This window comes from Crassostrea angulata, chromosome 10 (genome assembly GCF_025612915.1).
Source record: "Crassostrea angulata isolate pt1a10 chromosome 10, ASM2561291v2, whole genome shotgun sequence".
Classification (NCBI taxonomy): domain Eukaryota; kingdom Metazoa; phylum Mollusca; class Bivalvia; order Ostreida; family Ostreidae; genus Magallana; species Magallana angulata.
In genome coordinates this window covers 17,296,296-17,323,750 of record NC_069120.1, presented here as the reverse complement: position 1 = coordinate 17,323,750, position 27,455 = coordinate 17,296,296, and the positions used below count along the sequence as shown (strand labels likewise).

At 33.5% G+C, this 27,455-nt stretch overlaps 4 protein-coding genes across 4 annotated transcripts; 2 read left to right on the top strand and 2 right to left on the bottom strand.

Moving 5' to 3' along the window:
- Positions 1 to 268: 268 nt before the first annotated feature.
- Positions 269 to 7,751, bottom strand: LOC128165047 (tachykinin-like peptides receptor 99D). The gene is made up of 4 exons (XM_052829245.1): positions 6,832 to 7,751; positions 2,802 to 2,902; positions 2,570 to 2,660; positions 269 to 1,108 (listed from the first exon to the last, which is right to left on the bottom strand). The coding sequence occupies exons 1-4, from the start codon at positions 7,609 to 7,611 to the stop codon at positions 878 to 880; spliced, it is 1,203 nt and encodes a 400-aa protein (XP_052685205.1). The 5' UTR covers positions 7,612 to 7,751; the 3' UTR covers positions 269 to 877.
- A 985-nt stretch (positions 7,752 to 8,736) lies between these two features.
- Positions 8,737 to 11,096, top strand: LOC128165046 (uncharacterized). The gene is made up of 4 exons (XM_052829244.1): positions 8,737 to 8,922; positions 9,285 to 9,668; positions 10,216 to 10,416; positions 10,735 to 11,096. The coding sequence occupies exons 1-4, from the start codon at positions 8,856 to 8,858 to the stop codon at positions 10,869 to 10,871; spliced, it is 789 nt and encodes a 262-aa protein (XP_052685204.1). The 5' UTR covers positions 8,737 to 8,855; the 3' UTR covers positions 10,872 to 11,096.
- A 3,227-nt stretch (positions 11,097 to 14,323) lies between these two features.
- Positions 14,324 to 20,593, top strand: LOC128165036 (mucin-5AC-like). The gene is made up of 7 exons (XM_052829234.1): positions 14,324 to 14,673; positions 17,616 to 17,999; positions 18,113 to 18,160; positions 18,253 to 18,642; positions 18,889 to 19,086; positions 19,251 to 20,310; positions 20,467 to 20,593. Exons 1-6 carry the CDS (start codon positions 14,613 to 14,615, stop codon positions 20,276 to 20,278), a joined length of 2,109 nt encoding a protein of 702 aa, XP_052685194.1. The 5' UTR covers positions 14,324 to 14,612; the 3' UTR covers positions 20,279 to 20,310; positions 20,467 to 20,593.
- LOC128165035 (inactive rhomboid protein 1-like) lies at positions 20,467 to 26,562 on the bottom strand. The gene is made up of 15 exons (XM_052829233.1): positions 26,445 to 26,562; positions 26,020 to 26,120; positions 25,385 to 25,715; positions 25,038 to 25,142; positions 24,751 to 24,866; positions 24,413 to 24,646; positions 24,175 to 24,286; positions 23,938 to 24,012; positions 23,591 to 23,752; positions 23,231 to 23,322; positions 22,998 to 23,064; positions 22,664 to 22,846; positions 22,453 to 22,553; positions 22,134 to 22,287; positions 20,467 to 21,468 (listed from the first exon to the last, which is right to left on the bottom strand). Exons 2-15 carry the CDS (start codon positions 26,112 to 26,114, stop codon positions 21,025 to 21,027), a joined length of 2,271 nt encoding a protein of 756 aa, XP_052685193.1. The 5' UTR covers positions 26,115 to 26,120; positions 26,445 to 26,562; the 3' UTR covers positions 20,467 to 21,024.
- Between the last annotated feature and the right edge of the window lie 893 nt (positions 26,563 to 27,455).

The following is a 27,455-nucleotide window of genomic DNA, read 5'->3' as shown; positions in this document are numbered from 1 at the left end:
TGAAGCCACGTTTTGACTAGCGCACGAGCTTTGGTGAGACCCACAATTTTTTTTACTTGCTTCCATTCGTTCAGATACATAAACAAATGATTATAGAGTTTAATGTATGACGTCCCTGTGGTCTTGTGCTATTTTTTTTTTTTTGTTGGGGGGGGATGATATATATATATATATATATATATATATATATATATATATATATATATATATATATATATATATATATATATATATATATATATATATACACAAGCAATTTGGTTGATAACTGTCAATATCAGTTGACAATGATGCAAGGTATGTGTTATTTTTGCTGCGCTCGCCACAACGGCAGCACCGTCAAACATATTTATTTCAAAATTATGGGGTTTTTTTGTTTGTTTTTTTACAAAGTTCACCAATAGCAATGGTATCATGTTTGGATGTAATTTAATGATTTTAAGATGACAATATTTATAGCTATTAGTTATTGGTATCTAGTTTTCAGCAAAGTCTTTGGTATCAGCTTTGATTTTCATGATTTTTTTTCAAAATGACGTATTTTCCTTGTAATCTAATGAAATTTGGAAAGCTCTCTTAACTTTGCAAGAACATTTTAGATTTAAGATTGCATTGAAGAATTATGATCAAACATTGACACAGAGCTTTTTTCGCTTTGACATCACAAAAATGTTGCATGGTATCGTACACGCTGGTTCTCTTGACTTTTAACTTTTTGTAACATCATACATATACCCGTACTGACAATCTCTATCATCCAAATATACGTTCAGTACATGGTACGCAGAGTTATACAATGATCACGGTAGGTGTGCAACAATAGCAAATTAAAAATAAAATGAAAGTTGTTTTCTTTATTAAGGGTCGGAGAAGAAGGTTAGAATTGAGAGGTACTTGATGAAATTTTCTTCAAACTCATTAATCTTTCATTATTTTCGTGTTGGAAGCTTCCGTTCTTGATGGAGGAAATTTGTGTTCCGCACATCTGTGCTCTTTGCATGCTTCCGGCGCTGAGATCAGAGTAGTCTCCCGAATCTCGATCCCGAAACAATTTTCTGCTACACTTCACGCAAGACAGTAATTTCCGATACTCTCGCTTGAACTTTGACTAAAATATAAAAGCTAATTTTTATTATGGAGTAGTGTAACGATTTTCCAAAATTTCACAATGAGTCAATTTCCCAAAAAATACCAATTTGCAGAAATGTTTTATTTTATTTTGAAAGAAAAATATACACGAATTTCAGGTGAGCTAAGCCATTGTCTTTGCAAAGTTAGACACAACCATAACCATTTTCCAATCTCCTTTTTTGCCTTGTCAAGGTTTCTGATAGAACGAGTTTCCCCTCTCCCTTCAAATTGCTCCCGACGAGACGTGCTCAACTAATGTTTTATATGAATTTGTCGAAAACACCAATGCTATGATTCTGACAAAACTGTTTAAGATATGTCTTACGACGATTTTAAGATTGATTTTACTTCTGATGATTTCAAATGATTTTTGAAATTTGTGTTCTACTGGTTTTTTTTGTGAAATATTTACTCTAGTAAAGCAAATACATGTAATGCTGCAATAAGGCACATGGGCAACTCAACTGAATAAGATGTACTACATGTCATTGATGTTTCACAAAACTATATCAGCTTCAACTTATTAAATATGGCTTTTAATTCAAAAATCGATTGGACCTATCACAGACTAAAAAAATACAAAATTAGAAAATACACCTACATGTAAACTGCTGGTATTTTCATCTCTTAAAATGCAGTGTAGAGTTAAATTGTAACAGAAGTTGATGAATTAATCATACTACTCCCTAAAATTTTTTGCTTTTTTCATGTCAAAAGGCCTTCATCATTTTTTCATTAATTGTCAATTTCACTATTTCAAATGCAAGTGAAATTGGTTTGTTGGTGAATGTCCTTGGATCAAAGATCAAATGTAGCGGTAGGCAAAATTTGTCTATGATGTCCATTTCTTTCATTATGTCTTTATCCCCAATGACTTATTCCCTTCGGATAACATAAATCAATCTATCAATCTTTTGACATATTTGCTACAGCTAAGTTCAATATACATGTAAAGATACCAAAAGTCATCCTTGGAAACATACGACCAGTCTCACAAACTCTTATTCAGTACAGGTCTTCGAGATCAGCTGTAAGTTTTTGACGATGACTTAAGACAACTGTCTGAATATCTTAAGATCATTAATTATCTTTTCTTAAGATCACTAGTTTATGTATTGCTTTGTGAAACCTGTAATAAATTTTATAGAAGGAGCGTTATCTTGCCACCGAGGTGTGTTTACCTTTCCTTGTATGTGATGAAGGTGAAACCCCGGTTAATCATCGCTTTAATCATCGATTTATGAATATGCTATAATTACAATTTATATCATAGCCAACCTTGCCTTACATATCTAGATCTTTAAAAACCGAAACTCAGACAAATCATTCACCTATTCCTACTGTTTAATCAGAGTGTGTGGAAATCCTCTACTTTCATTCTCTTTCTCTCACTCTTTATACTTACATTAAGTTCACCTTTCTCTCACTCTCTACTTACATTAAGTAGACCATAGACAAAGGGGTTGTAACAAGAGTTGCTCATTGCCAGCCAGTTGCTACAGAACCATATGATATGGATATTTTCAGAGCTGAAAAAAAATATAGGACAAGAACAATAGTATTACTCCATGTATAATTTATTGGAAGTATTGAAATGAAACAGTCATAAAAGTTGGCAAAAGTGAGCAAAATTCTGTGTCAAGACAAGAGTACTGAGATAGATACGTTACCTGTTGATAGCAGGATGTATTTGGGAAAGAACCTGGTAAACGTGCAATGGCAACCAGCAAATGACGAACAGGCAGACCACAATGATCAGCATTTTCACAACCTAGATAATATTATCAAATAATTACTTACAAATACCAAATTGCTCTGTGAGTAAGGAATATAAATTATCGGAATACAGCAATTGCAAGTGCTACCAGACATTAATGAAAGAGACACCAATTAATAATACTTAAAAAATAACTTTTTTCGAACTATATTACACTCTTTGAATATTGAAAACGGTCCACACAATAAGGTGCCAAGAAACTAGAGATTTTGCAATATTTGTGATAAAAAAGACTTTAGTACAAATTATACTCATGTGTCCTTTTTGCCCTGAATTACAAAAAATATATAAAGAGTTTTTATTACAAGAAACCAAGTGATTTTAAGTAAGTTAAACTTTTAAGTGTTAACAATACAAAGGAACTCAACCATTCGGGTAATAAATAAATTGTCTAGCGCTCAGGATTGTTACAATACTTTAGTTTAAGCTTCAAAGCATACATATATTATGTCAATTTTTATTTTATGTTGCGTGCATGATTTTTTCATACGTCCGATCACCTACTTCGCATTGCAAAATAGTATTGTACTATACTTTGTAATCTGAGGAGTTGTACAACTCAATGACAATAAATTGAATTGAATTGACAATTAAAGTGGACTATAATTACCTTCGTTAAAATTGAATGCATAACAAACTTGCGTACCAAGAAAATTAGACATGAAGTTAACAAAGCATATAATTATTTCATTGATTGATCAATGCGGGTATAAAGGTAACGAGGCATGCAATAGAACACATGGTATTCACATTGGCGGATCCAGAGGGGGGGGGGGGTTCCGGGGGTCGGAACCCCCCCCCCCCTTTTCTCTGGGACATATAATTTTTTTTGAAAACTTGTCATGCCTATTTAAAGGCAATTTTACCCATTTATAATATAAATACTGTAATTATCTCAAATAAATGCTTTAAAAATTGCTAATTTAAAGAATTTTTTATAATGACCGTAATTTACATATATTTCTTATATGAAAAACCCTAATGATTTTTTTTCGAAAAAGGTATTCCCCATTGGCATCCGGTGTTCACATCCATGAGTAAACTTGTGGAAAATTTTTAAAAAAGTTAACTTAGCAGTGTCGCTAAAAAGACAGGTTTCTAATAACATCTAATATGTATTTTCTGCTCTATTTCTTTAAAAAATCGATTTTAGTTCATAACAGTTTTGAACTGATATTAAAGCCATCGAGTAAAACGACGTTCAAGTACGAGTACGCGCATTTGTTTTACTTTTAACAGTTGCTTTCAAATGTATTGTTTAGTTAATTAACTTAATTACAATAGAAAAGTTTTACTTCGTTTCATACGAAAAGTACAAAGAAAATCGACCCGCTTATGCAAGTTATGCTATTTTTCTGGAATTCTAGCTATACCGTACCTTCATACCCACATGAAACACAAAAGAAAGCCCTTTTCTTGTTTTGTTTCCAAGAATCGGAAATTATGTTACAAAATACCATATAAGGGGTTTATATGTAATCCATTATGAAAATGCACAAATTTTCAAGACTTTCCTGAATAAGATCGCATCTGTACTAGTGCCCGATGATGTGGCGCACCCATTATACAGAGGTCACTCCAAGTTCCCTGGGACGACTGTTGCTTGTAAATTGTATTACACATGTTCCATCTATTCAGCAGATAAACTATCCCCATTTTTTGTCATATCCTATCATTTAGACCTTTATCTAAGAAGGCAATCGATAGAAATCAAAATCAATGAATAGTTCAGAATTTAAACATCAAAGACATAAATTTTTTTAACCAAATATTCATTTTTATAATAGCTTGTCGTAATAAGTCTGAGTGTAGATACACGCTTTTGAAAGTTTTAGTGCAAAAAGAAATTTCCCAAATTCGCTGATATAATTGTTATAAGCGACGTAAATGTACGCCAATCAAATGTCGCAGACAAGTACCCTTAATCAACGGGCTAGATAAATGGGGCATTCACCAAGATAGATTTCCCTTGTTGAAACTGCATAATGAATCTTTCACCGATTCGATTCCATTCTTTTTACATTTGGTTTATGTGAGTCCGTCCAAAAATTAGGAACGTGTCAGTCTTATAATGCACAAGGATCCAAACTACTCACAGAAGAGACACATAATTACAATATCGAAATTGATCAAAGATTCCGTATTAATTTAAGAAGCTCTGAACTATGAGTATTTTTGCGAGTACTAGTATTCTGTTTAGCCAGCAATGTACTCCGTAATAAGTTCGATTTTCTTGAATACTCTTGATCAAGAGTATTAATCAAAATCGAACTTAATACTAAATCATTACACATGTACATAATAAGATCGTCAGACAATCCCTTTAAGCTATGAGATACCGGACGACAAAGTCATTGATGTCTTCCATAATATTTTAGCATTAGCAGAAACAGACGAAGATTGATGACTTGTCGTCTGCTCTGATTAAATCTGAGCCTGAATTCTTGGAGATGCAACAAAGATATTGAAACAGCCAATGAAACGGAACACATAGTTGTCTACTGTCCAGTAAAAAGAATAGCCACCAAATAACACAGAACACAGAGTAGCTACTGCACAGTAAAAGGAACAATCATTTTGTTTAATTTGATTTTGTATGACAGATTTATATCATAAAATTTAAAACTAATTAATTATTAAGAGATCTATCAAGGATTATTGAAATTACAATAAATTAGTTATCATTGATTTCATATTTTCTGCAAATACAATGTAATACAGAACGTGCTAAATGATGAGAAAATTAAAACATAAAATATTTTGGGTACATTTAATACAACAGTTATTTGTGTTCTGTACAAGAAATATAGTCATAAATCACATTTAGAATAGGGAAGGGGGTTGGTGTTATCGAAGTCGGCATTGATTGATTTGTGTTTTTAATTCGGCTTTAATAAGATACTTAAGACCATGAAACCCATCTAATGCTGTTTAATTTCCGCGAGACATGCGTTAGTGTCAGAGACGTAGCGGTAAGGAACATCCATTGCTTAACTCTATCATGTCTTCTCTCTCTTCCGTCGATCCTTCTACGGTGCTTTAGACGAACGTCCTTAACATCCCTTGCATATATAAATATTTAAATAATCTACAGAAAGTTTTGTTGCTTATTTTTCAAATGGGGTGATGGCCAAATGTCCTATAGCCCGTGAATGCATCTTGTGGTACAGTAATTATCTAATGACTCTACAAACCTTTTGGATATGAGGCAATATCATTCATTTTGCATCGTTTCATTGCATTCAGAGTTGAATTCTGACATGATCTCGACATATCCCGTCATCCGAACTCTGTTAGTTTAATTGGAGTACTAGTTTGTTAAAAAGGCTCCTTCTGTTCCATTTACTAGATGAGCAAGTCTAGCCAAACTTTGGAAAATAATTATAAGCCCATGTTTCAAACAAAGCTTCATTTTGTTACTCGAGACCAATGAACCAAAGCTTTTATCAAATTAATGGAGAAAATGTAACTATTTTTTTTAGAAAAATTTCTACAATTTTGTTTATATTCGTTTTCAGTGAAGAAAAACATGAATTGTTATATTGTATTCAGTATATTGTCCTCTACTGGTACCTGTTTAGGTTGGATTTGTTTCCCTTACCCCGAGAGTTTAGTACGTGTATATGACAGCAACCATCTATCCATTCGATAGTACTGATATGCACATTATATTATATGCAAAAAAAATCGTTAGACGCATTCCTTTAAATTTAACACATACATGCACAAGTTATTTCTTTTACCTGAATCTAAATAAAATACAGATCTACTAAGATTAAATAGATTAAAATGTTGTGAATTTCCGATATATTTTTTCTGCTTTCTTTTTCATAAAATCACCAGCTTATTATGGTACGTGAACGCCTTTGACTATATTTTTATATAAAACTTGGTTTTCATTGATTGTAAAGATTTGTTCTCACCTTCTTACGGTTTCTGATTCTTGTGGTTTCCTGGCCTTCTAATTGCTGTCCAGGCGCTTTTGTTCCCCATATTTTAATCACAATGCGAAAATATGTAAAGTTTATGACCAAAAGAGGCAGAAAGTACTGCATAAGTGACAAGTAAAAGACGTGAACACTCATAAACATTTTGGATGGGTAGGCATGTGCACAAAAAGGCATCGTTTGATTTTTGAATTGGATATCAGGAATATCAATAACTTCGAAGAAAAACAAATTTGGAAGACTAGAGATGATGCCAAATAACCAAGTACTTACAAGCACAAATGTGGCGACTTTCATTTTTATGCCTGCTTTAAGGGGGCGCATTACAGCAATGTATCTGTCAATGGCTATGATTGTAAGTGTGAATACGGACACACAAACAGTCAGGTTTTTAATGAAAGGAGCAACAGGACATAGAAAATATGGCACCACCCACCGTTGCAGCAAAGCGGCCTGAAACTGAAAGGGTATGGAGAAAATCCCAATGAGAACGTCACCTAAGGCAAGGTTCGCAATGAAGATGTTTGTAATTGACTGCATGTTCTTGTTTTTCAAAATCACAATGATGACAAGCAAGTTTCCAAAAACGGCTAAAATGGAAATTAATCCATACAAAACAGCCAAAAGTGACATTACACCAACAGGAACTTGAAATGGACTTTCCATATTTTCCATTTGATTGGCAGTCAAGTTTGAAATATTATTCACAAACATATCAAAAGATGTATCATTGTTGTTTACACAGTTTATATCCATTATCAAAAAGAACAAGTTAAACTGTCTATCTTCCTTTGGGCCAATACGTTGTTGTTGTTTTTTATTATCGCTATCACTTTGCAGTGATTGGTTAAACCTAATGGGTCCAGATGATGAGCGATGCTCAGTATCAATTGATTCTTGTTTTTTATCCTACACGTTGTGTGTACCGAGGCTATCCATTTAACACAGCAAGAGAAAAATATCTAAATGTACAATGTTCACTCAGATAAAAACAAAACAAAACAAGAAATGATCACTCGGGTGATAGAAATTTATATTTGTGCAATTGTCTTCTTTGTTTGTGAGCGAGCAGGTCATCATTCAGTTAGCCTTGGCAGTTAAACTCATTCGTCTCAGAACTGAAATTTGACTTTTTCAAAACCCTAGAACAAACGATTTCAAACTAATGAGGTAAGCCACACATGCTTAATATACGAAACATGATACAACATAAAGGGATCTCTTCTTAGAATAGATAAATTGTAAGCATCGCAATCTGCCATGCAGGCAATGTTGCGTATTTGAAGCCAGATTGGGATCAAGAATGTATGTGTTGTATTCCTGAAATCTCGTCATAATATACACCTATATAGACAATTTCCTTCGATATGTGATATGCAAAGAATTGGTAAACAATGATAATTTCCGTACATTGACCGGATATGATTTATTAAATGATCCGAAAAATGATCTCTGTAACAAAGAAGTTATAAATGCGTCTTATCCATATATCAGCATTTTAAACAGAATATAACTTAGAAATATCATTTAGAATAAAAAAAAAACCGAAGAAATCTAGGAATCTTGTAGGAGAGGTTCTTGTTTTTTGGTTAACGTATTTTTAAAGATATATTTTTAAAACAAAAATGCCAGTGATATAGTCAGTTGGGGGATTCGTATTTAAGTATGCATGTTGTGCATAGAATGAACATTCATGTGTTTACCCCCAATTGAAAGTTAAAAAAACTTTTTCTTAGGAACATATTTTCAAGCAGATAAGATGATACAAATGAGAGAGATCTCCTCTTACAAAGGTATCTTAAGAAATAAGTCAGTCTTTATCATATCATTTATCTAAATGTTTATCCATCATTGCCTTACTGAGACAGCCTTTAACTAAAGGAATGTTTGAACAAGACCTATAGAGAGAAAAGGAAGGTTTCAAATCAATGTGCACATGATTCATTCATTTTTCGAGGTATAAGAGATATTTCACTTCTGGTTTTGGTGTTATCTGAAATATGGATTACAAGCCGTTGGTATTCCTTGTCTTTATAAGTCTAGCTATCGCTAAAAAGGAAGAGAGGGGTAAGATACCATGTTCTCATAGTCCTATTGGGTAAATTAGTGGCCATGAATAAAAAAAAGTAATTGAATGGTATTGTTATGTTTTTCAAACGAAATTCAAAAATTAATTAATTGATTTGAATATTTAGTACAATCTGTTTATGCGTGAATATTAAAAAAAGATTTAAATATTTTAAGGAATTCTCATGACAAATCATCCGTAAAATGCCATTTCCTAATTCAGGTACTTTGAAAAACTTTTTTTTAAAAATGTATATATGTTATTACAAATGATAAGAATACTACGTAGCAGAAATTTCCCTTTTGGTTGTTTTCTTATGTAAAATAAGATATCCGAATTATAACAAGTCATGCACTTGTAGAGGTAGTTCTCGACATCAACAAACTGAGTGCCTTTGTTGGGGAGACTGGTCTACAAATCCGATGTCACGCCGATGGGAAGACAATCGTGGACCCAACATGGATGATCATCGAGTTCGCCGGGTTTCAGTCAAAACGCCCGATGTTGTACCTGTTCAAGAAAGGAGAGAGTGAGACCATTGAATGGGGCCAGGAATTCAATGTCACTCAGCTACAGAGCCATATTGCTGTCACTGGTCAGCTAAAGGGATCCCAGTCCTTTCTACAGCTAGACTTCAGTCACGTAGCCTGTGGGGATGGCGGTCGGTACACGTGTTCATATGGAGGCCTCGACAAGCAGGGGAAACTCAGGAAGTTTTCCATGTCCGGGGATTTCATCGCTCAAAGTTTGTATTGTTTTATCTTAAAAGACGTCACGAGTGAAGGTAGACGCGGTGTCTCGTTAATCGATATAAACATGTAGTTATACTGTATGTAACAAACAGGTGTTGATAAGTCATTCTAGACTGAACGGAAACAAGAGAGTTGTCCCTTTTCAAAAGATATATATTGAAATTTTTTTAGATAAAGATATGCAGCAAATTTAATGTTCCCAGTTAGATGTCAGTTCTTAACCGTTGAATTACGTGCATGTATTAATCCTTCAATTCCGGTTTAATACGAATTAAAAAAGGAAAAAGAGAGAATTTGAACTGGTTATACTTTTTATTACAGCAAAAAAAATATCGTAATAACAATACTTATAATTAGTCAATACCAATTTCAGTAAATTAGAACTTCACCTGTAAAACACTGATCATGACTAGTCGTTGCTATCTCTCTGTAAGAATTATCCGATTGGTGCTAATTCATGGTAACCCATTCACGTTGAAGGTCGCGGCATGTGAAATGGATTCCGGTTACTGACATGTTGTGTTTCTAATTTTTTTGTAGCTATTGATGGCGGGCCACCCCAGGTTACCGTTAATGACAAAGTTACCAAATCTTTCGAATCGCTCAAAGTATCTCCCGGCGAAAAAATTCACCTTGTTTGCGAAGGTGACGTGGGGAAACCACGCATTCCCGTGTTTTGGATTCTAGACGAGATTCCTAAACCTCAGAGAGTTTTAGACGAGAAAGACGGCGTAAAACAAGGTGAAAATCATCAGTAGCTTATCGAGAGAATTAGAGAATGTTGTATTGTAAGGGGAAGGGGAGGGGGGTAGAATACGAGAGGAGTAGAGCAAGAAAAGTACAATTTTTCTGATCCATATATTATCTTCATAATATTCCAAAACAATTCTTTGAATTACCTAAGGGATTTTATATACAATTGCAAGTGCAATAGATAAATTGTCTTTGGCGTTAACATTTTTAACATGATCACATACTAGTGGCAATTGTGTTTTTTTTAAACAGATGTTGAACAATTGTTTTGGTTCTTTTACTTGTTATAATTCGTTCTCTTTTCAGGTCTTTCGATCATACCAGATGATAACCTATGTTCGTTCAGATCACGGGTACATCTTTACTACGAAATGAAGAATAGCATGGCCATAATAACGTGTAAAATAGCTTTCCGACAGGTCCATATTTTTCTTCACCCGTAACTTATTTCTCAGCAAAGGCGACAGACTTTGGACAGTACTCGGATGGAGGCAGTAGATAATCTTATAACCAATTATCGAGACACTGATTGAGAAAACTGTGGCGGTTGTGAATTCTATTTAGAGTTTACAGTGGTTGAATTATTCCAAATATTGTAGCTGATGGATATCGGAAATAGATACCCGTTTTAATTAATCAATATTAAACATTGATTCCTTCTTGCATTGTATCTGCATTGATCAATTTTTTTTTTTGTCTTCAAGCTGTCGAGAGTGTCATTGAGGCAGATCGTGAAACTCTTGATATTTTCGCAGTCCTTTCTTTATTTAAATTTCATAGCGAAAGAACTATTCTAAATTCACATTATCCTATTGTAATTTATTAATTAAAACTTCGATTTCTATATACTCACAGATAAGATTTATGATTTATTTTTTCTAAATGGAAGGGACCAATTATCTTTTTTTAATCATTTTCACCCAAGATTCTCTTTTGAACGACAAAAGACACACATTAGGTAAAAATCTGTTAAAGGGGCATGGTCACGATTTTGGTCAAATATTATTTTTCCGATTTTGATATTTACAATGCTTCAGAAAGGCATTGTTAATAGGCAACCGAAATTTGAGTGTCATTTGTCTAGTTATAACAGTTACAGAGCTTGAAATTCTTCGTTATGTAAACAAAGCGTTTGTTAACATTTTGAACGTTGAAGTAAAATTTTCAGTTTTAAACCTAAAACGAATGTATTAAACGTTTATGCTTAAAATAAATAAAAAGATAGACAAATAAGCAGGAAAAGGATTTTTTAATTGGTATATTGAACCAATGTAAACAAAAAAACAGGCTAGCCTTGTTTACATGACAAAGAATTATCTTGCTTGTTACTCTACGAGTGACTCTCAAATTTTATTTGATCATTAGAAATGCATTTCTGAAGCATTGTAAATAGTAAAGACATAGAATAGAATTAGACCAAAATCGTGACCATGCCCCTGTAAGTTGAAACAAACACATGATTAGAGTGTGTGACGTGCTTTTCTACGAAAAAATATATTAATAAGGAATTTTATAGCTTTATCAGTCTAACACTTAAAATTAATTGAATTCTGAGGGACAGCAATTGTACCTAACACTGATGTAAAAAGATTGGCAATTCATGTGTTCATTAACGTCCTTCATAGGTGTATAAACAAACTGGAATATTAATATTGAACTATAAAAAACACCCGCTTCTCACCGCTGCGACCCGGGTTCGATCCCCATGATCGACAGTAGTTGGGGGTCGCCCGCTTGGACACGTGGGTTTTTCCCCGGGCACTCCGGCTTCCTCGCACATCATTATCCTCTCGCACTAACATCCGTGTCAACGGGAGATATTGATTTAAGTCCAGGACCCACGTCACCAAGTTTCCTCAAGTCAATACTCAGTCTTAAGTCTGATATTTGACCCCAAATTCTTGGACTTTTCTTTTAAAAACTTGAGGACCGAAGTATATTTTACTTGCATACCTCCTACTAAAACATACACTGCCAATTCATCGTTGATATTTCTATTTTTGTCTTCTTTGTACCCATTTTAATAACAAGTGTGATATTTAGTAATAGCATCAGATATAATGCTGTTAAGATGTGAAAATGTAAGGACTCTCTGCCTTAATTAACTGAGCTAGTAATGTCATTTTAGTTGGCGAACATGAAGTAAGAGTAAAGTCATGACGAGGAAAGAAATTACATTTTGTAAACTGTTGATTGGAATTGTAATAATATTACACAAGAATGTAACATCAACTGTAGCTTAAATAATTTTTGAATGGGACATTTCCTCTTATTATATAAGTAAATCATTCGACATGTAAATACGCTTCCAGTTGCAGTATGTGACCATATGGGATTTTAACGTACAGGTACTTGCGATACTCGATATCTTACTTTTTGCTAATTTGAAAGAAAACAATGAACCGAATGCGCGTGAGGTCATGTATATTCCCTACAAAGTCAGAGCAAAAGTTTAGTTTAGTTAATTAGGCTAAGCACCAAAAACATACATGGTTTACTGGCATAAATTAAATATGAATAAATGAATAATCAATGTATACATTCATAAACGTACAAATATGCACTCATACCCGCCATAAACAGATATTGCTTAACACAAACATTTTCCGTTAAGTTTGTAAATATACAATATAGTTGAATTACAGTTAAAAAAAAAATTATTTTGAAGAGAAGCCCATATATTAATTACTTCTTATTTCTTGAACTAAGAGTAATTGAACAAGCTAGAAATTAACAAAATAATACAATATTTTCAGAAGTACTTTTCTTGGGATAGTAAAATGTAGACCAAAGCGTCATACAGATGTAAGGAATAAGGCATCATTCTTTGAGTATTATGAGGTGATAATTTTGGTCGGGGCGTGATCAAATCCCGAAGGGCTTTATGATAGATTTGATCACGCCCCAACCGAAATTATCACCTCATAATATTCAAAGAATGATTCCTTATTACTTATATTTATATAATTTTAAGCAATCGTGCGATTAAATATTTAATATAAATAAGCAAACCCCGCTGGCGCCTCAATTTGGCGTCATTTGTATTATAGGTTATATAGTACAAAATCGATACGTAGTGTTATTACAGGCAAAGACACTGGAAAATGTAAATATACTTGTATATGTAACATTTGGATAAACTTTAAAAGAGTTCCTTATTGCATAAAAAAACCCCAAAAATATCATGCAGTTTGTTAAACTTCAAAAGTTAAAAAGTTTAATAAAAGATAAATGGCAACAGTTCCAATACATTATTATGATTTCTTACATTTCATAGAACATACTCTAATTCCTATAGTTGTGTTAACCCGCTACCAATTAAACATAATGATATGAAGTGTCTGAATGATGTATTTCTTACAGACGTGGATTGTAGTTGACCTAATATGGTACAAACCTGCTCAGTATAGAACCTATATGGAGATTTCAAAAGCCTCGTGGAATTTACTGACCATATATACATAAATCATTTAAGGTCAACTGCAATATGTCAGAAAAAATTGACTTAAATCGATGAACAAACATCGATCATACCTTGGTCTTGGACTTGGAAACACAGGACTTGTTGAGGTGGGACTGGCGTTTGTTTATACCATGGCCCCGGATGTAGTCACAGTCGGGCGTCCTCTGATCGGAGAACTAGAACCAATGCAATTTATTAAACAGTGATCCTGGGGGTGTTATTTGGACCAAAATATTAATATAGCGGTCACGTGACATGCAAGAACGTGTTGATAAAGCTTCCAGTTTCCACCTAAATAACTTCATAAGATTAGAAATGGGTCTGAAAAATACACATACAATTCGACGAAATAGTAAATCTTAGCACACTTTCGCTCCAATTATCTCTCCAAAAAGATGACATATAATTATTCGAAATACAGTAGATGCTGTGTTAGTGTAAACATTAGTCTAGTTTATCGGAATGTTTTGACCGCCCATTCAATATCAAGGGATTTACACCTTGTAAGCATTTAACCCCCTTAATTAGGAAGTGATTACGTTTTCGTGACTTTGCGAACAATCTCTTAACCTGCATACCCTGACTTAGATTACGAAAGTTTGAGAACTAGGTCCTCCATTTTTTGCTATTCATCATCAATCATAAAACATGGTCTTCTCGGTGTAAACTGTTATACAACGCCACAATAACACATGTACCGATAAGGCCAGTTTCAGTGACAATGTTTTTGATTCTACTTTGTTTGACCATAACGTCTGTGTCCAGTAGCTGGACAAACCAGGGTAAGAAAATTATTAACATATTTTCATTCCAAGCATTTTATTTCTATTTGTCTTGAATCAAGTTTAAATTGTATGTCAAATATAACTTGATATGCTTCCATAAGAAAAGTTTTTAATGGCAATTTCTATTATCCTATTTCATGTGGTTTATTATATTTCAGAAATTATTAATTGGTATTTTTTGGTTGGCAAATTGCCTTGTATTGATACATTACAAATACCTAAACGATGGAATGTTACATGTATAATAATAGTATATATTTATAATATGTGTTATAAATAGTTTATAGATTTGATAAGATTGCGAGAAGTTGGTATACGAAATTTCCAAAATTGGGTTATGTTATACAGAATATGACCAAGGACTACCTGCGTTGCCTAAATATAGACGTGCATTACCTCAATTTAATATTTATCTAATGCTTTAGTCCGGATTAAGATGATGTATGATTTTAGTCTGGATTAAGATGATGTATGATCTTCAAACATAGAAACATGGGCAAAACAAGGTACTTATAAATTAAAAGACAGCGTTTTTAAACCTCAAAGGTTCGTGGCAACTGGGAAAGGCCGTGGGGATGGGCGACGACCCCCCCCCCTTTTTTTTTGCATTTTTGTGTGCAAATCTACCTTTTACTCAAGTGACATACATAAAAGCTTATTCAAAAGCAAACTAGGATATCATTTCTTTTGTAAATTGGAATGTATATAGATATATCGAAATGCATACTGATATAAATCAAAATAAGAGAGTTGTTGATAGTGTAGCACTCCTTGTCACATTTCTTTCCTGGGGAGGGGGGAAGGGTTCGAGCTCGAGATTCGAGAAAGAGGGTTTTTTTCCAAGACTTTTGGGGATAGTCTCTCACCCACCAACTTGCTTAGAACTGTGATCACGTGACTGCATGGGAGAATGTCAGTATATGGGTCAATGACACAGCCTTCAGTATTCGGCCATACACGTATATCGAACACACAAACCGATTAGATCTCACAGTGGAATCGGTCATACAACATCATGTATATAGTAAACATAAACCGGTCAGATCTTACAGTGGAATCGATCATACAAAATCATGTCTAAGTAAACACAAACCGGTCAGATCTTACAATGGAATCGGTCATACATGTAAATAGTAAACACACACCGGTCAAGTCTCACACTCGTGATTATTGATTAAACCGTAATCTTTTTTATTTTAAATATTTTTTCAAAGTTTGTTTCTAGACAAGCAACATCAACTGCTTTTTGGCAGTGTGGGTGGGGGTAAATAAATAAATATGTAAACTTGTTGGTGTATGACTACATCGAATGACCCCATAATTTATCTCGAAACTAAAGGCTTTCAAAGTTTTCAAAACATTAAACTTTAAGACGGTTACATTTACTATTTCATGATGTTTTTTATTCAATCTTTAATTTGCTTTAATTATATGTTAGTGATAATTATTTTAATAAAACAATGTAATTTTCTTTAACTTTGATAAAGTTACAATTCAATACAATTCTTTATTTCTTTAAGCTTTACAGCTTATCAGTATAACATATGTATAACATGAGGTGGTAGTGTATTTACAGGAGAACTTGTGCACCTACAGATACTAACATTTACTGTTACATATACAGGTTGAGAAAACAAAAGACTACAATTATGTAATACAGTTTTCCCTTAATAACATACTTTTTGAGATGAATTTGCTAAGATTACAGAGATCTTTAACATTGTCAGTATTAAAAAGTTATTAAAAAGTTGAATTAAATTAAACATACAAGGTTTTTTATAATAATATTCTTTCATGTATAATCTGCGCAATGTTCTGTATAGAGGACAAACAAATAAAAAATGGAATTCATCTTCAACACTAGTTTTGCAATGTGGACACAATCTATTTTCTCTATTTGCGATGTGACGATAGTCGTAATTTAGTTATATATTTCTGTAATTTAATGGGAATAGATTTTCTTAAATAGTATTGAAGATGTATACCATCGATAAGATATTTGTAAAAAGAACATTTTTTTGAATTTTCAACATTTGCAAAAATATCTTGTTTTGCCTGATAAAAAATTCTTTGTTTTACAAGTTGTAAAATACCATTGTTTATTTTTTGGTTAGACCATATATCAAAGAACCCGAGGTCAATGAGAATTTTCTTTACATCGAAAACCCAGTTTTTATAACCGTGTTCTTCACAATTAATATACATAACTTCGTAGCAATGTCTAATTATACAATTGTCACTAATTAAGATATTTTTCCAAAACTTAATAATGTTAAACATTCTATAATGTACAAGGGGCACACGGCCTAATTCAGCATATAAGTAAGCAGTATATGTACTTTTCTTCACTCCGAGAATTTGTTTACAGAAGTCCGTATGAAGTTTCTCGATATTGCAACCTATATTATTTCCCCATATTTCTGAACAGTAATTAACAATTCCACCAATTAAACAATCAAAAAGCGACAATAAAGTTTCTATATTAAATGACATTTCCCCTTAAGTTGTAGTATAACTTGCAGCCCTGCTCTCTGCTTGTATTAAAACACTTTTTTGTAAATGCACGGAGTATCTCTAAAATCTAGTACCCGATATTCGGAGAGTTATTTTTATTTCGTAAATGAGAACGCGTCGCTACAAATCAATGGTCTTTTTTTTCATAAAACTGTGCATTATGACGGTCAAATTTCCACTGCGGTCAATTAAGAAACAATGTTAGCTTATAAAAACGTCAGTTTATGAAAGCATTATAATAAAAGCAGCAAAAATAATCAGGAGATCATAGATCAACGTGTACTATGAATTTTTTTAATACAAATGCAGATAACACAATTCTCTCTTTTCTTTCTCTCTCTCTCTCTCTCTCTCCCTCTCTCTCATACAAAAATATTTTTATCATTTTCTATATACATGTATGTGAATCCGTTTTCTTTATCTAGATGTTGCCATCAACATCAACCATCCATTTGCCTACATTGGTGACGGTGGAATCAGAATACGATGTGAGGCAATTGGCACAAAAATCAGAAAGGCAGAGTGGATGACGATTCTACTGGAGGGACATTTCTACGAGAGACCTTTGGTTAACATGGTGAGGACCCCAAACAATAGCCACACCTTTGAGTGGGGGGATGAGTTCAATGTCACCGATCTACAACAGAGGATGACGGTGAACGGAAGCTTGGAGGGTCTTCCGTCCTTGGTATTGGACATTTATTCCGCTAAAATTGAAGATGGTGGAAGATATACGTGTAATTATGGAGGTTTGGATGCCAACAACCATATGCTAGAGTTTCACGAATCGGAGGATTTCTTTGTACAGTGTAGGTAGACATTTTTCGTAAATAGGTAGACGAATTAAGCATTCTTTGTAAAGAGCAGGATAACTTGTAACTGAATTGCATCAAATGTTCAAAAAATATTTTTGATTTTTTAGACCATATAATTCAAAGCAATATAACTGGTGCTCTATCATTAAACAAAGGTAAGTTGTTTTATGTTAACAGTGTAATCTTCAAAAGACCAAATGTACATTTTCAGTACGAATTCCATTACTTTCAATGGCACTATTTGCAGATGTGGTTATTACCATAAACATGCTATCGGCTTACATTGGTGAATCTGGGCTTCGTGTAAGATGCGAATCGCCAGGCAATGTGATCAAAAAGCCAGAATGGATATCAATAATGATCGAGGGTCACATGTACCAGCGACCAATGGCCTACATGTTCAAAGCTCTAAACAGCACAAAAAGCACGTTCGAATGGAGCGAAGAATTCAACATTACGGATCTAGATAATCGAATTGCCTATTCAGGAGATTTGCAGAGTCACAACTCCTACATGGAACTAGAGTTTAAAGAAATAAAATGTGAGGACGGCGGTCGCTACACGTGCCTATTCAACGGTTTGAACTCGAATGGAAACGTGACCCAATATATCAGCTCAGGCGATTTTGTAGTCAAATGTGAGTGTTATTAAACGTGTATTGACAAACCTTCTCTATATAAATCAGGTCTATTAATCATACGTTCTGTTCATGTAGAATCAATATGTTATAGGGTTTTTTGCTATAGTTTCTTTTTTGGTCCAGTTTTAACTCGCAGCTGTTAATATATATCGACTCACGTTTCAAAGGCCATTGGATACCATAAATGTTACAGTTAATCTGCATTGCAACATGCTGTATAGATTTGATTCTTTACTTTTGTAGCCTTAAATGGAAAACCATCAATTAAGGACAACAAAGGCCAACTAATTCCCAATAACACTGTATACCATATAAATCCGGGTAAAAACCTTTATTTCAACTGTGAAGGGATAACTGGAAAACCAAAGATACCCATCATATGGACAGAATCCAACGGAACAACTGAAAGAGTGTTAAAGGGGGAAGATGGGGTGACACCAGGTACTTGTTCAAATCTGGGGTTGGGGCAGGGGTTGTTTAGACTCCCCTGAAAAAATTCTTTAGCCGCGCATAAAATAAAAAGACAATTTGTTCAGAATCGTGTATTACCTTTTTTTATATTGCATTGTAAATTTGACTAATAAAACCATCATTTTCTTTGACAGAGATGGATAACATTCCTAATGATGATCTCTGCAGATTTCATTCCACAGTCCATCTGTATTTCACAATGCCTAATACTAGTATTCCCGTAACACTCGCTTGCAAAATAGCGTTTGCAATAACTCAGATTCAATTAGTGCCAACGGGTTATCATACCCAAGCACCTCATATCACCCAAAAACCAACAACATCACAACCTACGTCCACTACACCAACAACTTCAACACTTAAAAGAACGACAACAATAACAACCACAATAATGCCACCTTCTACAAAAACAACAAGACCTCAAACAACAATTTTGGCCACAACAACAACAACTACTACTCAAACAACATCAACGACTTCTCCACCAACAACGACTGCTCCAACAACAATAATGACTAATCCAACAACAACATCAACAACTACTACTTCTCCAACAACGACTAATCCAACAACTACGACTAATCCAACAACAACACCAGCAACGACTACTACAGTTCCAACAACTACTGCTCCAAAAACACAACCAACAACTAACAATCCAACAACAACCATAACTAATCCAACAACTACGACTTATCCAACAACAACACCAATAACGACTACTACAATTCCAACAACTACTGCTCCAACAACACCACCAACAACTTCCTCTCTAACAACAACCACCAATCCAACAACATCGAACACTCAAACAACGAATTCTCCAACAACAACAAAGACAACAACCACTACAAAACCAACAACAAACACTACTTCTCCATCAACAATAAAGAATTCTTCACAGACAACACTGACATCTACACCAACAAAAGCATCTCAGAAGGTTCCATCAAAATCCCAAACAAATACTTCAACATCAGTTACTAACAAACTTCCAACTCTGATACATACAACAGACCCGACAACCCCGTTAAAATTGGTCCCAGGCAGCAACCCAGCTGCATCAATATCCCATGCATCAAATTCCACCCATCATAAAATGAGAGACTTTGAAGGAAAAGCACCTTTACTGAACATACTGTCAGCCAAGTCAAAGAAGTAACAGGTCCTCCAGCATTAAAAGGGGGGTTTTCTGTAAGAAATTAGATGGAACAGTTTTCTGTCAGTCTTAGTTTGTTTGTTGATGGTCCTAACATTCTCATCCACCTACAAGTTATAGTGAGATTATGTTACTTGACTATGTAATAAATCTACCACATATTCAATGTCATATATTTTTTTCTTTTCCAGGGAGTCCATGTTTTGAAGAAACAGAAAACAGAAAGACACAATGAATGAAAATTGTCACAGAAGCAGTTTAGATGAAAGTCAACTTCATGAAATTTATCTATTTAATTTTCAATTAACTTATCCCATTATTTTCATGACAATTCATGATAATGGACTTATAATGATAATGCATATTTCAATCAATGGATTAAATCTTCTTAGTGAGAATTTTTCCTTCCTTTCAAAGTGTAAGAAAAAACAACAGAATTTTTCACTATTTCAAAATGTTTATCTATTGTAAAAATACAAAAAACAAAAAAAAACAGAAAGGGTAAAATCATAAATAAAATATCAAAAGAAATTTTGCAACTCTTTGAATCTCTTCTATAAATATTATGCATACACAGCTATATTACTGCCTGCTTTAAAAAAATGCATGTTAGTGTACAACAAACTTGTAACTAAATTAATAAAGTATTTGTCTACAAAACCAACAAAAATCCCTTGTAAATACCTAAATTTGTGTAGAAAGTATGTGATCAAAGCCACATTCTGTATTTATTCATTACTAAGAAAATGTCAGAGATAGGAACTGTAAGTGGATTCCCTTTGATTGTTGACCTCCATGTTTTTACAAAAGTCATCAGTAAGCGGTATACAGTTAAAGTACTGACACCCAGGACAGTCGTACAAAGGCAATACATAAAACAACACCACAAGAATGATAAACAAGAAAATGGCCCCTCCCAGGGATAAAATAATTCCGATGATCTTTCTCCGTCTGTCAAACTCCCCAAAGGACACGTACGGGAGTAATGAAAATGCCAGCAGGAATCCGAACAGGAAACCACACACATGGGCCCAGTTGTCAATCCAAGGGAGCAAGCCAAGAATGAATAAGAAAGCAATAAAGCCTCCGATTTTCAGGATGGCTAGACATGGTCTCTTTAACATCTGAATGCTCTGTAGGACCTCCACTAATAGACAGGCCAGGATTCCAAACTGGCAGCCAGCGGGTCCAACCTTTAAAACATCAAAAAGATAATCAGTATTTTACTGCAAATAAAGTGTCACGATTTTGGTCAAAAATTATTTTTTCGATTTTAATGTTTACAATGCTTTAGTAAGGCATTTTTAATAGGCAACCAAAATTTGAGTGTCATCTGATGAGTTATAAGCGAGTTACAGAGCTTACAATTCTTTGCTATGTAAACAAAGCGTTTGTTTACATTTCGAATGTTGAAGTGAAAATTCCACTTTTAGACCTAAAATAAATGTGATAATCCTTAGGAACTGTTTATTTATGCTTTAAATGAATAATAAGATAGACAAACCAGCTTTAAAAAGATTTTTTACTGGTATATCGAACCTATGTAAACAAAAACAGGGCATGAGCCTTGTTTACATGACGAAGAATTGTGAGCCCTGTATCTTGCTTAAAACTCAACGACTGGCACCCAAATTTCATTTGATCATTAGAAATGTGTTCCTAAAGCATTGCAAATAATAAAAACAGAAAAATAAAATTTGACCAAAATCGTGACCATGCCCCTTTAATATTAGAATCAACAATGCACCAATTTTACTGCAAATAAAGTGTTCTTACATGTAATGTCAGAATCAACAATACACCAATAGGATTTATTTTCATTGAAAACAATATGCAATTTTAGATTTTAAAAAATCACCTCAACATGATAAGGAAGGAAAATGGAGCTGGCCAAATTCCCTGCTACTCCACTTCCTAGGTATATAATGGCCAATCTTATACAGCCAGTCAGCTTCTCAATGTCCCTCATAACGAGGAACTGGAAACCGATTGTAATTACAAGATGGAATAATCTGAAATATAACAGTCTTATTTATACATATTGAACATCTACTTTTTTAAAATTACATCAATGCACACAAAAATAAATGATATATGGTTCAAATGTTTGTTCAATTCAAAATATGACATATATCATTATAATTATTATGACAAATTAAGGTAATCCAAACACTTACCCTCCATGTAAAAATAGAGAAGTCCACAATCTATAAAACTGGTCTGGATTATTTTCATCTGCAAAGTCCATCATTCCACAGATTTGTCCCAAGCAGTTGACCTGCAAAATATAATGTATATCAATGTCATTCTTAGTGGGATATTTTGAAGCATCTAAAACACAGTGTACAATGGCATGCAAAAATATAAACAATAACGCTTTTTTTTTACCTGAGAGCAGAGATATTTGTCTTCATGGTAGTACCCTTTAATGAAGTTGCAGTGCTCCCTGGTGGTGATCATGCACTCTCCTTGGATGCCATGACAACATGGACGTCCCGTAATGTCACAACTCATGTGTCTATCTATTTTGGAGGATACATTGGACACAGGTTTTCCAGTGTCTTCACAATACTGCAGAAAAAAGGCAATTCAGCATTCAATAAAAATAAAATACAGTAACTGCTTCTTCATAAAAATAACAAAACTTAAGATTTAAGGAAAATGCATACAACAGTAAAATCAAACAGGTTGCTTGTTGCTGTGTTTTATTTTGAGTACTTACCGGCCATTTAGTAATGTCTGATTTATCCCACTCAAAGGGTGCTACAGATGCTGGCTTATTACAATACCTGAAAGAAATATTCACATGATGTAAATACACACGTGCTGATATATTTGATTTAACTAATTCAATTTTACTTACACTACATATTCTTTTGAAATACAGTTCAGTAGTTATTTTTTCTGTACTACAATTGAGTCTAACATTATTAGTACACATTAAGTTTTACTTACTTGGGGTCTTGACCACACACAGAGCCTGCAGTAAACCCATTGTTTGTGGCAGCAGTAGTAGCATTGTACTTGTTAAATGTTGACAGCACAGTCTAAAAGAAATAACAAAAATACTGATCAAAATTTAACAGATTGAGCAACAATTCATTATTCTAATGCTAGAATGTTGAATAAATTTTATTGAATAAGGTAATGTCATTAACAATTTTAGAGATAAGTGTTAGTTAATTGTTATCATATCGAACATTACTTCACGGGAAACTGATTAAACAGTATTTTTAATACTTCATTTTTTCAGTAGCATCTATATATAATATATATATATATAAATGCAAGTGTGTTCAAAGGGGCACAACTCACACTACATTTGGTTTTGACAGACTGTACACATCCTGATCCGTCGTCCCTGATACAGCACGCCGATTCTTTCTCCTCAGCTCTATCCTTGTAGATTCCTTCCCATATATTGTCATCTCTTCTCATACATGGAGAATACTTAGCCCCTAAGTGTATCAAGTCAGCCTACAAGCAAAAGTAAATAATTTATAGCGGTGCTCTAATTCATTCTTATCTCAGAAGTCAGTATAATGCAGTTGTCTTATTATCAAAATATTCTGTTCAATTTATCAAAAATACAGTATAAAAGAAATATTCTAATAATAATACAGACATTTTTAGTGTGAGTGAATAATACAATTTTTACACACCTGTTTAGGTCCAATCCACAAATTATCTTTTTCAGTATATTTCACCGTCTCAAAGGCCAGATTGGGTTTTAATACCTGTTAAAGAGAATGCATGTTACAGTTCCATATAGGTAAGGCAACTACAAGTAGATTATTCAATCAACCTGTAATAACTGGTTGTCAGCCAGCTGGCATTTCTTAAATCTAACAACTTAATAATCATTAGGGGCATACATGTACCTGTATTTGTTAACTTACAATCTTTCTGGTCTCTGTCTCTGAAACTCCAATTGGAGCAATGCCATATACAGCCACGGACACAATGAAGATCAGGGTCTGTACAAAGGTCACCCAGTACGTAAAGTATGGCCTGCAAACAGAGGATATAGATATTAAAAGTATACAATGACAGGAATGTAAACCTAACAACTATTTCACATGGAATAATATTTAATTTGCATAATTACAAAATGGACATTGTGTAGTGAATATGTACCTGTGGTCATCAATGCTGTCAATTTGGGTCTTCACATATGAATTCATTCTCTCACTCCTGTAGCTCCTGTTGAAAAGTCGACCCACAAATCCCATTCCTACTTCACGTTTGTCATTGGCTGTAATTGAGTTCACGACCTCTGGTTCCATTCTGCTGAGTCCAAACTCTCCATCCTCATATCCTGATGGCCTACCTTTAGGTTGAGTCCTACTTTTACCCCATCCACCTCTAGGGCTACAAAACAATACATTTTCATTCTCTGACTTTTTGTAAATTTGAATTAAAAAGTTATTCTGTAATAATATATCTCTTTTATAACAGAAATTAAATTTGCTAACAGTTCATATTCTCCTTCCTCTCCAATGCTAGTCATCTTATGAAAAGGCTTCTCTGGTGGTGCTATTGGTTCATCGTAGAAAACATCATCCACCAAGCTAAATGCATCTTCATGTTGCTATTAATAAAGAGACATATTTTGAGCTATAAATACACATCCAAATATATGTACTCGATACCCTGTCTTGTATTTTTTTGATCATTTTTTACAAAAAAATATAACTTTTATACACATATGTAAGATATAGTAAGAAATATTCTTTAGCGCAATTTAAACCAAGTCTCTCACATGATAATTGATACTAGCTGAGAGATCATCCGGGTAGTCCCCCGTGTAACTTCCAGGTCCAAAACTTTTCTGCTGGGGCTTCTTTCTTAGCTTGTTTCTCATCCCCTTGTATATCAAAAACAATCATCCATAAAAATGAAATCAAACAGACAATATTCATAAAATTATTTAAATACAATTAATATCCTTTGATCCACTTCCTTATTATCACTACATACAATCATGTAAATGAACACTAATTATATTAAAATAAAAAAAATTGTATTTTCAGTTCATGGAGCCAAATTAAGTTCCTTTCATTAAATAAAATCCAAAACTATTTTTTAAAGTAAATGTATTGTACATACAGCCACAGTCAAGATGCCTTTGACAGTCATCTTGGCAACAGATTCTTTTCTGAGTCTCTTAGAGGGTCTATTGACTCTGGCATAAGTGCTGGTGCTTGACAGGGGAGTAGTTCTTCTGGATCCTGGCATTCTGTATGGATCATGGATGTATTTGATGGTTGAGTTATCCAGTTCATCTTTCAGTCCTAAATCCCTTTTTTCCAGCTCTTCTGGTTTGATTTGCTTTTTGTAATAGTGGAGTCTTCTGTTTCTCCATCTTTCCTGGTGAATTTTGGACTTTTCTTCATCGTCTTCAATACCAAAGAAGCTTGCAACACTGCTTCGGATTTTTCTGTAAGGATTAAACACTCATACATGTTAAAATAAAATCATTATTAGCCAACTTTGTTTAAATGTCCACTGAGCTTTTAATAATTTGTAAAATAGTTATTATCTGTATTCACTGATTGAGACTTGAATCTGATTCTAAGAAACATGATAAGAAACAAGCAATAGTATCGCATTATTAAATTTTGTCAATTGTGTGTTTTTTGCGACATCAAAAAACTTTAAGTCTAACTTCTTAATGATGCGGGCACATATAGCTGATAAATGTATATAACCCTTTCAACAAGCTAAACTTGAATAAAATGAACCTTGCAACACTTTTCTTTTCCTTTGAGTCTCCACTCGCAGGTGAACTTGCTGTTGTCATTTTTGACGCTTGCCTGTCGATGGCCTTGTGGCTCATGGTTGTCTACAGGTAAACAAATGCTTATATAATTAAAACATGCATTCATTTTTCTTCTGTTTGTTTGGCCGAAACGAAAATAGTACACAAAACTATACTTTCAATTTTTTTTACTATTTTTGAGAGAGATAGAGATATGTTTCAGCGAAAGATGTCTAAGCAAATAAAGATCGCCGAGACTCAGTTTGGACAAGTTGCAAATATTTCAGCAGTCTGTCCTTGAATCCAGTTTGCTCTATCAAATTGCACACAGTGAAGTTAAAATCTATAGCTTAAATAATATATTGATTTGTTTTATATGATACATTTCTAAAAATAAGTTTTATTTACCTTTGTAATAGACTTCTTGCAGAGTTCTCAGATTTCTGTTTATTTTCCGAGTCAATGGCGACAAACCGGAAAAGCACCTGCTAAACTTTCGCAATTCCGAGCCCGATTCAATAAATTCACAAACCATATGAAATATGCTATTTTTTCCCCTAAATTTTCAAATTTGAAAAAAAAATCAATCAAACAAACTAAAATTAAAAAAAACAAAACAACTAGACAATGATAACGTTAGGATTCACATACCACAGGTGCTTGAGGACAGGGTTGACCCCCCTTCCACCCCACCCCAAGTATATAGACCCCGGGACTTTATTTTATTTTTTTTTTATTAATTTATCCTTTTATGACATTATTCTAATCTAATTTATTCATTCATTGCCTGATTTTTTTTTAAATGTTTGTTTTAGGTAATTTTGTGTCACATACGTGTATATATTAATCATATTATACTGGGATGTAAAATCGCTCATCTACAACATATGATACAAATACAATTCAAATTATTGAATTATATCGTTTAGGAAACTTATTTTGCCAACAGGAATTACTAGGTACATGTATTATCTTACCTTATGAATATTAAGAGAGATAAATATCTCACTTCACAGTTGAGATGCATCAGTAACCAAATTGTCTATAAAATCAATCGTTTAGCTGTCGACTATATTTGTGTCAAAAAATAGCCCGTTATTTGATATATTTGAATTTTTAAGAAATTGCGACATAGTCGGCTGGAAAAAAATCCACTTTTAAAAATGGTACAATTCCCTGTTTTTTTCCTGTTAGGAAGGGGGTTATCAAGATATTGTCGTTTTCAAAGGGGGCATATTATAATAATATTACACATACATGTATAAAAGTGTGCTATCCGCAGAAAATTGATGATACATGTATTTTTAAAGTTACAAGAAACATGCATGTATCTTTAAACTCCCCCAAATGAATTTTCAAAGTAAAAAAGTAAAATAATATTCTTTATAACGAAATTCTAGATATACATGTAGAATTTGG

Excerpts from the sequence above, each read along its gene's own strand:
- LOC128165035 (XM_052829233.1), bottom strand. The coding sequence starts at position 26,114 with ATGAGCCACAAGGCCATCGACAGGCAAGCGTCAAAAATGACAACAGCA. Across the intron at positions 25,143-25,384 it reads AAGGCATCTTGACTGTGGCT|GGGATGAGAAACAAGCTAAG; the intron begins GTATGTACAATA and ends TTGATATACAAG. Across the intron at positions 21,469-22,133 it reads TCCTTCCTTATCATGTTGAG|GTTGGACCCGCTGGCTGCCA; the intron begins GTGATTTTTTAA and ends GATGTTTTAAAG.
- LOC128165046 (XM_052829244.1), top strand. The coding sequence starts at position 8,856 with ATGGATTACAAGCCGTTGGTATTCCTTGTCTTTATAAGTCTAGCTATC. Across the intron at positions 8,923-9,284 it reads CGCTAAAAAGGAAGAGAGGG|AGGTAGTTCTCGACATCAAC; the intron begins GTAAGATACCAT and ends ATGCACTTGTAG. Across the intron at positions 9,669-10,215 it reads CGGGGATTTCATCGCTCAAA|CTATTGATGGCGGGCCACCC; the intron begins GTTTGTATTGTT and ends ATTTTTTTGTAG.
- LOC128165036 (XM_052829234.1), top strand. The coding sequence starts at position 14,613 with ATGTTTTTGATTCTACTTTGTTTGACCATAACGTCTGTGTCCAGTAGC. Across the intron at positions 18,161-18,252 it reads TGCTCTATCATTAAACAAAG|ATGTGGTTATTACCATAAAC; the intron begins GTAAGTTGTTTT and ends CACTATTTGCAG. Across the intron at positions 19,087-19,250 it reads GGAAGATGGGGTGACACCAG|AGATGGATAACATTCCTAAT; the intron begins GTACTTGTTCAA and ends TTTCTTTGACAG.
- LOC128165047 (XM_052829245.1), bottom strand. The coding sequence starts at position 7,611 with ATGGATATAAACTGTGTAAACAACAATGATACATCTTTTGATATGTTT. Across the intron at positions 2,661-2,801 it reads ATACATCCTGCTATCAACAG|CTCTGAAAATATCCATATCA; the intron begins GTAACGTATCTA and ends ATTTTTTTTCAG. Across the intron at positions 1,109-2,569 it reads TTGTCTATGGTCTACTTAAT|TCAAAGTTCAAGCGAGAGTA; the intron begins GTAAGTAGAGAG and ends TTTATATTTTAG.